Source organism: Zophobas morio, unplaced genomic scaffold (assembly GCF_036711695.1).
Source record: "Zophobas morio isolate AGI-343-1 ecotype UQ-CSIRO unplaced genomic scaffold, CSIRO_AGI_Zmor_V1 ptg000021l, whole genome shotgun sequence".
Taxonomy (NCBI): Eukaryota; Metazoa; Arthropoda; class Insecta; order Coleoptera; family Tenebrionidae; genus Zophobas; species Zophobas morio.
Window position 1 is genome coordinate 21,737,253 of NW_026972126.1, and position 9,507 is coordinate 21,746,759.

A 9,507-nucleotide genomic window follows, 5' to 3' on the forward strand; every position below is an offset into this window, starting at 1 on the left:
GTGCCTCTGAGATTCTTTAAAATTTTTCCTCTTTCTTTTTTCTAATATAAAATACGGATGCCTCCAAGAATCTTTCAGATATAAAACACGAATAAACTCGAAGTTTCTTTAAATTTCGTTCTAAATCCAAACGTTGGGTACTCTTGAGATATTTTGAAAGTTTTTCAGAAATAAAACACCACAAGGCCCCAAAATCTTTTAAATTTTTGCAAATATAAAACACCAAAGGTTCCCAAGATTCCTTTAAACACTTTCAGCTATCAAACACGTGGAATCCCCAAGATAATTTTAAAGTTCCTTTGAAACCAAAACGTCAGGTGCTCCACATGTTTTTTAAAGTCTAAACACCGAAGGCTCGAAATATTTTTCAACATTGTTTCAAAATCAAAACGTCGAGTTGAGATTCCTTAGAATTCTTTCAATTATAAAACATTTTAAACACCCAAGATCTTCTAAATTTTGTGCTAAACCAAAACGTCAAGTTACTCTGAGATTCTTTAAAAATTCTTCAAATATAAAACACTAGAGCACAGACTAGAGGCTCTTGTTATTCATTAAATTTCTCCAAATACCGCGTGATTAGAAATAACTGAGTCAGTTGGCAACCCTGGATTTTTATTTGAAAATGGTATCACGATGTTTTCAATAATTTCCTGTTGTCAGCTGTCAAGATTGACGGATTGTTGACATTTTTAACGTGTAAAACTGGTGTAAAATGCATCGAAAATAATCTAAATTTATCGCATGTCACTATTGACATATATCTGTCATGCAAGTACTTCTGTTATGCCAACATAAACACAAGAAAAGTTTACATTTTTGTGTAAAAAGTACTGCCAACAGACTCAATCATTTCTGATCACACGATATAATCACAGATATAATACACCAAGGGTTCCTAAAGCGCTTTAAAATTTTTTCGCACAGGATTTTCGTATCTAACCGTGGTTATTAACACACGTAAAAGCTAATAACTGCCGTGCTGTTGGCAGCAATGGCAATGACATTATGACACTATAATCAGTTTTTAACTAAATAATAACTATTATAATAAAGTATGGGGAGTTTTGTTGAAGAATTAACACAAATAAACAATTTATTTACAATTTTACTTAATTTTTTACGTATTTGCTAAAAACAATTAAAATTAGTGAACATAACCTCAAAATTTCGAGACTTCAAACCTAAATGTATTTACAATTTTAGTCGTTTGGCACTGACCACGCGTGCATCCTTTTTCCCCACTTCATCCACAGTCTTCCTCTTTATCTGCGTTTTTACTTGTTCTTCCAACTGCGTGAAAAACGTCTTTGATGATTTAAGAGCTCCAGCATCTGAAGAAGTTTCCTAAAAACAACAACAATTAACACAAATCGCTTCCTTAAACACAATAAATACGTTATTAGTTTTGTCTTTCTTGCTCTTCCTATTAACTCCAGTTTTATTTAGCTGTCCTCTCTTCTCCCTCTCTTTAGCGTGTATTTTCTGTTTCAGCTTCTTTTTCCTCCTTTCCCGTTTTTTATCAGTAGTTGTACGTTCGTTCTTACCCACAATGTCGCCTTTAGTTTTGTTTTTAATTTCTTCGGGGGCTAATAACGTCGCATCGCTGACCACAACAGGAGCGACTTCCTCCATACTAATAGCCGGAAGATTACTAATAATTTTGAGTTCAGGTACTGCAGGTTTTGGAGTGAAATGGAAATTAGATAGAGCGTCCATCTTCGTAAATAAATCTTTCATCAAAGAATTAATCTCTGTGTGAAGCTCTGGCTCCTTTTCTTCTGGGGTATCACCAGCTAGTGACGCCTGTTGTTGTAGAAATTCCTTCTCATAGATTTGAGCCAACGACTCTTTACTTTTCTCCTGCTCCAAAACGAGCTTCTTTTTATATTCTAGAGGGGTCTCCACAGGTTTAGCTTTCCGTTCCACACTATCAAACACTTTGTCTTTAATTCTTTGTTTAATTATATCTTCCAGTTGCATTGTAGTCTGTTCAGTGATAACAGGAGCCGGTCTACTAGTTAAATCAAACTCTACTATTTCTTCAAGAAGAGAGTTCTGGGGGCGACTCTCCCCCGTGACTTCTCCTTTCAACTGCCACGATTTTTCTTCAACCGCTTTTTCTTCAATCTCCTCAATTTTTTTATTAAGTCTGGTTTGTTTTAATTCATGGGAGGACTTTACGGGGTCTTGAGCCACAAAAAAATCTTTGTATTTGGCTTGTTTGGCATCATCTTCACTGTCACTACCTTCAAATAAGTCTATACTTGCTTCAGACTCGGATTCATCGTCGTCATCATCACTTTGTGATTTAGACAGTTTTTTCTCTTCTGCCTCCAGAAATTTTTCCATTTCGTTTAAGTTGAAAAAGTCGTCGTCTACAACGGAGGTTTTGGCGGGTTTGGGGCTCCCAATCAAGGGGGCGTTTTCTTCTTCTTCTTCTTCTTCATTGGTGTCACTACGCACACTTTCATTGTCACTCTTGTCTGCACTAGAGTTGTCTTCGGAATTATCATAGTCACTGGATTCAGATTTATGATCAACCCCAAACGTGAGCCCCGACTTATTCACGACCAATTTGCTAACGCTAATTAACGCTGAAGTCAACAAAGACTCATTCTGCAGCTCAATTTGTTGCCAAATCTGCTCCAAATCAAAATTCTGCGTCACCAATTCGCGCAAGGCCCCATTTTTCCACCCCTTCGTTTCTTCGCGTTTCGCAAAATCGTAAATCTCCTTCACCTGAGTTTTAACGCGCTCACAAAACTCCCCATTCGCTCTACAAAACCACGTTATTTTCACTAAAATTATTATTGGAAAACTTACTGCAGGAAATGCGTCGGCTTTTTCGTCACTGCCTCAAACTCCGTGAGGCAATCACGATAAAAATGGTCCCCTTTCGTCATTTCGTTGTGTAATGTTCCAAAAACGGCTTGTTAGTTGTTTTTTAGCGTCCACATGTTGCGTCTTTGAGGTTATGTGTCACGGAATGTCAAGGATGCCAACGTCATTTGCGTTTGGAATAGGTTATGCCTGGCGTGACGTACAAGCGGTGAATATGGGAAATCCGGTAGCGGTGTCAAGCACGGTATGAACCGCTTTGAACCCTGGTTGTCGGTGGGTTATTTGGGTGATCGTTGTCTGTTCAAAGAGTGATGCAAAAATTGATTCATAGAAGGGAAGTTGCGGTTTGTGCGGAACGCGGATTGCGGTTGCGATCGGTGTGAGTTTTTAATCAGTTTTAATTTTATGTCCGGTGTGAGGCGCTATTTTTTGATTAAGCGGGAACTGTGGAGGTTTTAGAAGAGCCGCAAAATAATAGGAATTTGGGAAACACCTTTACATAATGTGTATTATGTTCGACAGAATTTGACGTGACGTCATTGTCTTTCACAAGGGATATGTAGAGAGATGTGTTTTTCGTTCTGTACCATGGTCAAACGTGACTTATTTCATAAAAAAAGATTACTAGAAACCTCATTTAACATTATCTTTATCATTAACCATTTCTCCGCTTACTCAGTTAAGAAATGAATGCATCAGATGACATTTCCTGGATGGCTTAAAATAGTTTCAGTGGATCCCATATTTTTCAGAGAATGGGGAATCCCCATGTCTTGAGTAATTTTAAACCGAAATACACCAATTTCCTTACTTGTTCGTAAAGCCCAAAAATATTTCGATGATCTAAAGTAGTTTTTAAAATGTGAGTTTTTTTACAAAGCCGAGTTTAGATTAAAAAAAAAAACATTTATTTCGTTTTCTTGCCCTTTGTCTGTCCGTCTAGTGAGGGTCCGCCAATTTTTTTTATTCTAAGATAAAATGATACAGTATAACCTCTATAATCCGAAGCCACGATTATCCGAACATTCTGTAGTCCGAACAGAGGCTACTTGAAGTCGATGTCTCCTTAATCCGAACAAAAACTCTGCAGTAACATTTTCGGCGTGAAATTCGATTTTTTTGAAATTTTTAAAAATTGCGATAGTTCAATGCTGCCCAGTTTTCTATATTTCTATAAATTTTTATTTAGATTGATTGTGGAAGAAATGCCGAGTTTACTGTTATCCACTGTATCTGTTGTTTATTTAATAAATACTAGAAAATTTCTATGGAATTAGGAGAAGTCAATAAACAATAATAAATACTTCAGATTAAAAGGTTTTTCTATGATCCGGAGTTTGTTTTCATTATCACAAGGCTCTACTAGTGAAATCCTGTAATAACAGGTCGTCATTACGTATTCATATCAGACTGTATAACATATATTTGAAAACGTGTTTTCAGTAGGTAGTGTATGAATGAGTAAGCTTTCAACATCTTTTATTTTTTTGATTTGATTTTGTTTTTCTGTTTGTAGTATTTAATTCTTGTATTACATTTCTAGGCACGAAAATGTAGTTTCATTCTTTCTATATCTAAAAGTAAAACCAAAGTGTAAAAATTTGAAAATAGCCTGAGTAGATTCTTTCATTCTCTCTGCATAAGCATGTCAACTTTGAAAGATAACTGACTGAATTTTATATTAAAAAATCCTACATGTTTTGATTGACCTTTTTTTAGGTAGGCTTTACATCCACAGTTTACTTTTGAAATTCCGGTTAATGTTTCTCACTTTTTTATCAGCAAAAAAGAAAGAGAACAAAAAATAGAATAAAGTAATAAAATGCAGGGTGTTCTATTTGAATTTTTTTTATAAACACTTTATATATGAAAAGTTAATATCATTTATACCACAACAAAGGGCGTACCGCTCCTTATCTCTCCACAAAATGTTGTAACAGATTTTAAAAATAACCCTGCTGTAATTTTTTTCTGAATCCTTCCATTGCTAAAAATTTCAAGAAAATTAGAATAACGTGGCAACGTCGCATTGTATGAAATGATCAATTAAATTATTTAAGGATATATAGGGTGCACTTGTATATTTAAATATCATTATATTAAAGGCTTTTTGGGGATTTCAAATTTTGATGTTAAACACTTGTTCCTGGATTTTATGGTTTTTAAGAACTTCTCCAATAATTCTTCATTAATAATTTTTTGCATCATTTTTATTATTTTCTAATTCGGCCACTTAATTTTAGGACTTTCATGTTGAGATCTTCATAAATTTGTATGATTTTCACAAATTGTAGGAACTTGGACATTTCATTTTTGAAAAAGTCGGTTAAAAATTCTGAGCTAATTCCAAAAATATAGCGTGTTTGGGGTGAAATTCGAATTTTTTGAAATTTATAAAATCGGGATATTTCAGTGAACGCTTTTGGAAAAACGGTTGGAGTCATCGAATAAATGAGGCCGGAAGTAACTTTGTGGCCCAAACTATATCAAAAAATGTTTCTAATTAAATTTCGAAAATCATCGAAAATGGGTCGAAATTTGCAGTGGAAAATTTCATTTTTGAAAAAGTTGTCTTAAAATTCTGAAAAAATATAGCGTGTTTATGATAACGGACCAATATTTTCGGAATACTTGGTGTGAAAATCGGATTTTTTAAAAATTGCGATATTTCAATCCTGGAAAAACGATTGGTGTGATCGAAGAAATGGGGCCGGAAGTGACTTTGCGGCCCGAAATCTACAAGAAAATGTATTTAGTTAAATTTCGAAAATCGTCGAAAATGTGTCGAAATTTGCCTACATGGTGGAAAATTTCATTTTTGAAAAAGTCGTCTAAAAATTTTGAAAAAATTCAGGGATATAGATCCCGACGTGCTGATTCTAAAAATATAGTGTGTTTAGGGTGATGGAGCAATATTTTCGGAATATTCAGGGTGAAATTCGAATTTTTTGAAATTGATAAAAATTGCGATATTTCAATCGTAGAAAAACGGCTGGAGTGATCGAAGAAATGAGGCCGGAAGTGACTTTGCGATCCGAAATCAACACGACAATGTATTTAGTTAAATTTCGAAAATCGTCGAAAATGGGTCGAAATTTGCATATACTGGGTGTTTGAAAAATGGCAGATTAACTCTCCCCTACGCTCTTAACAATTAACTGGTAAGTCTGGGAAAAATAGTAAAAAAAATCCCTCTCACATTTTGCTAGAGTTATAATGATTTTAAAACTGTTTTTTTTTGCTACGTTTAACAATTTTGTCATTTGCCAAAATCAGTCTTATCTTAGTAGGTACTAGCCCCGCCCACCCGCCCTCTCTTTTCTTAGAGGATATTTCATTTGCTCAAATCAGTCTATCAGCTGGTGGGACTAGTACTCCAAAATAAGACTGATTTTGGCAAATGACTTACTTTCTAAGAAAATAAAGAGCGAGTGGGAGGGGCTAGTACTTGCTAAGATAAAACTGACATTGCCAAATGGCACACCCTCGAAGAAAATAAAGGGTGGGTGGGCGGGGCTAATACTTGCCGAGACAAGACTGATCTTCCCAAATAATATACCCTCTTCTACCCTTCATTTTCTTCGAGGGTAAGTCATTTGCCAATATCAGTCTTATCTTAGCAGGTACTAGCCCCGCCCACCCACCCTCTCTTTTCTTAGAGAATGTCATCTGCCAACATCAGTCTTATCTTGACAGCTACTAACTCTCTAAAAAAATAATAGTCGGGCGGGTGGGGCTAGTATTTGTCAAAATAAGACCGATTTTGGCAAATGACTTACTTTCTAAGAAAATAAAGAGCGAGTGGGCGGGGCTAGTACTTACTAAGATAAAACTGACATTGCCAAATGGCATACCCTCGAAGAAAATAAAGGGTGGGTGGGCGGGGCCAATACTTGCCGAGACAAGACTGATCTTCCTAAATAATATACCCCCTTCTACCCTTAATTTTCTTAGAGGGTATGTTATTTGCCAAAATCAGTCTTATCTTGGAAGGTAATAGCCCCCCCACCCACCCTCCCTTTCCTTGGAAGGTATGTTATTTGCCAAAATCACTCTTCACTTAGAAGGTAATAGCCCCCCCACCCACCCTCTCTTTTCTTGGAAGGTATGTTATTTGCCAAAATCAGTGTTATCTTAGAAGGTAATAGCCCCCCCACCCAGCCTCTCTTTTCTTGGAAGGTAGAGAAGATGTTCAAAATTTCCGCTTTGTGCATCTAAGTAAGCTCGTAATATTTCCAAATTTTGATCACTTTTTGTAAAATTTAGTCATCAGGGGCTAGTGGCTGCTAAAATAAGACCGATTTCGGCAGATGACATACTCTTTAAGAAAAGAGAGGGTGGGTGGGCGGGGCTAGTACTTGCTAAGATAAGAGTGATTTTAGCGAATGAAATATACTCTTAAGAAAAGAGAGGGTGGGTGGGCGGGGCTACTACCTTTTAAGATAAGACTAATTTTGGCAAATGACATACCTTCTAAGAAAAGAAAGGGTGGGTGGGCGGGGCTAGTATCTTTTAAAACAAGTCTGATTTTGGCAAATGACATACACTGTAAGAAAAGAGAGGGCGGGCGGGTGGGGCTAGTACCTACTAAGATAAGACTGATTTTGGCCTATGTCTTACACTCTAAGAAAAGCGTGGGTGGGTGGGCGGGGCTAGCACCTTTTAAGATAAGACTGATTTTGGCAAATGAAATACCTTCCAAGAAAAGAGAGGGTGGGTGGGGGGACTATTACCTTCTAAGATAAGACTGATTTTGGCAAATGACATACCCTCTAAGAAAAACGAGGGTGGGTGGGCGGGGCTAGTATCTTCTAAGATAAGACTGGAATCTTTGGAATCTCTAAAATTTTCAGAATTCAATGAAATTTTTTATCTCTAGGATACATAGAATCCCTAAAATCTAAAATTTTTGGAATTTTTGGATTTTTAAAAATTTTTACAATTGTTAGATTGTCAAAAATTTTTAGTATTTCCAGAATCTCCAGAACCTCTAAAAACACTAAAATCTATAGAATCTTTTGAATTTTTAGAACCTGTAGAATTTCTAGAATCTTTGGAATCTCTATAATGGCTGGCATCGCTGGATTCTAAAACTCGTGCAATTTCTAGAATTTCTAGATTCCGTAAAATTTTTTGAATTACTAGAATCTGTGTATCTCTAGATCCTATGGAATCTCTAGGATATTTAGAATCCCTAGAATCTTTAAAATCTCTACAATTGCTGAAACCGCTAGAATCTAAAACTCTTGGAATCTTTGGAATTTTTACAATTTTCAGAGTGTCCACAGTCTTCAGAATCTCCAGAATTTCTAGAATCTGTAGAATTTCTAGATTCTGTAAAATTTTTTGAGTTACTAGAATCTTTGAAATCTCTAGAATCCTTTAGAGTGTCCACAACCTTTAGTGTTTCCCAAATCTCCAGAAACTCTAGAATCTCTAGAATGGCTTGAGAATCGTTATAATCTGAAAGTTATACAATCCTAAAATCTAGAATCTCTCTACACTCTGTACAATTCTTGAATTACTAGAATCTTTGGAATCTCTGGATACTGAAACTCTAGATCCTATAGAATCTCTAAAATCTTCAGAATCTAAAACTTTTGGAATCTTTAGAATTTTTTGAACCTGTAGAATCTTTAAAATCTGTAGAATTTCTAAAATCTTTAGAATCTCTAGAAATTTTGGAATTTCTAGAATCTTTAGTAAACCTGGATTCTTAGAATCTGTAAAATCTTCAGGATCTAGAATTTTTGGGATATTTAGAATCCCTAAAATCTGTAGAAATTGTAGATTCTGTATAATTTTTTGAATTACTGGAATCTTTGGCATCTATGGAATCTCTGTATCTTTAGATCCTATGAAATCTCAAGAGCTTTTAGAATCTGGAAACTTTAGAATAATCTCCAGAATCTACCGAATTTTTATGGTCTCTATGGTCTTTAGAATCTCTAGAATCTTTAAAATCCCTACAATTTCTGGAGCCCCTAGAATCAAAACTTTAGTGATTTTTTAAATTTTTACAATTTTTAGAGTGTCTACAATTTTTAGTATCTCCAGAACCTCTAGAGTCTCTAGAATGGCTGGAATCTCTGGAAACTCTGAATCTTTAGGTACTATGAAATTTCTAGAATCTTTAGAACGTCTGGAATTTTTGGAATCTCTACAATTTTCAGAATTCAACGAAATTTTTTGTCTCTAGGATACATAGAATCCTTAGAATCTAAAATTTTTGGAATCTTTGGATTTTTAAAAATTTTTACAATTTTTAGATTCTCCAAAATTTTTAGTACTCCAGGATCTTCAGAATCTCTAGAATCTCTAAAAATTCTAAAATCTATAGAATCTTTGGAATCACTATAATGGGTGGAGCCGCTGGATTCCAAAACTCGTGCAATTTCTAGAATTTCTAGTTTCTGTATAATTTTTTGAATTACTAGAATCTCTGGAATCTCTGTATCTCTAGATCCTATGGAATCTCTAGAATCTTTAGAGAACCTGGAAACTTTAGAATAATCTTCAGAATCTATCGAATTTTTAGGGTCTCTAGGATATTTAGAATCCCTAGAATCTTTAAAATCTCTACAATTGCTGAAACCTCTAGAATGTAAAACTTTTGGAATCTTTGGAATTTTTACAATTTTTAGTGTCCACAGCCTTTCTTCA

At 35.1% G+C, this 9,507-nt stretch overlaps 1 protein-coding gene across 1 annotated transcript; it reads right to left on the minus strand.

The window, feature by feature from the left end:
- Positions 1-1,090: 1,090 nt before the first annotated feature.
- On the minus strand, positions 1,091-3,522 carry LOC135133163 (U3 small nucleolar ribonucleoprotein protein MPP10-like). Its single transcript, XM_064061454.1, has 3 exons — positions 2,827-3,522; positions 1,399-2,779; positions 1,091-1,347 (listed from the first exon to the last, which is right to left on the minus strand). Exons 1-3 carry the CDS (start codon positions 2,904-2,906, stop codon positions 1,195-1,197), a joined length of 1,614 nt encoding a protein of 537 aa, XP_063917524.1. The 5' UTR covers positions 2,907-3,522; the 3' UTR covers positions 1,091-1,194.
- Positions 3,523-9,507: the final 5,985 nt, after the last annotated feature.

Coding starts and splice junctions, on each gene's coding strand:
- LOC135133163 (XM_064061454.1), bottom strand. CDS start 2,906: ATGACGAAAGGGGACCATTTTTATCGTGATTGCCTCACGGAGTTTGAG. Junction 2,780..2,826: donor AAGCCGACGCATTTCCTGCA/GTAAGTTTTCCA, acceptor GTGGTTTTGTAG/AGCGAATGGGGAGTTTTGTG. Junction 1,348..1,398: donor AGAAAGACAAAACTAATAAC/GTATTTATTGTG, acceptor TGTTGTTTTTAG/GAAACTTCTTCAGATGCTGG.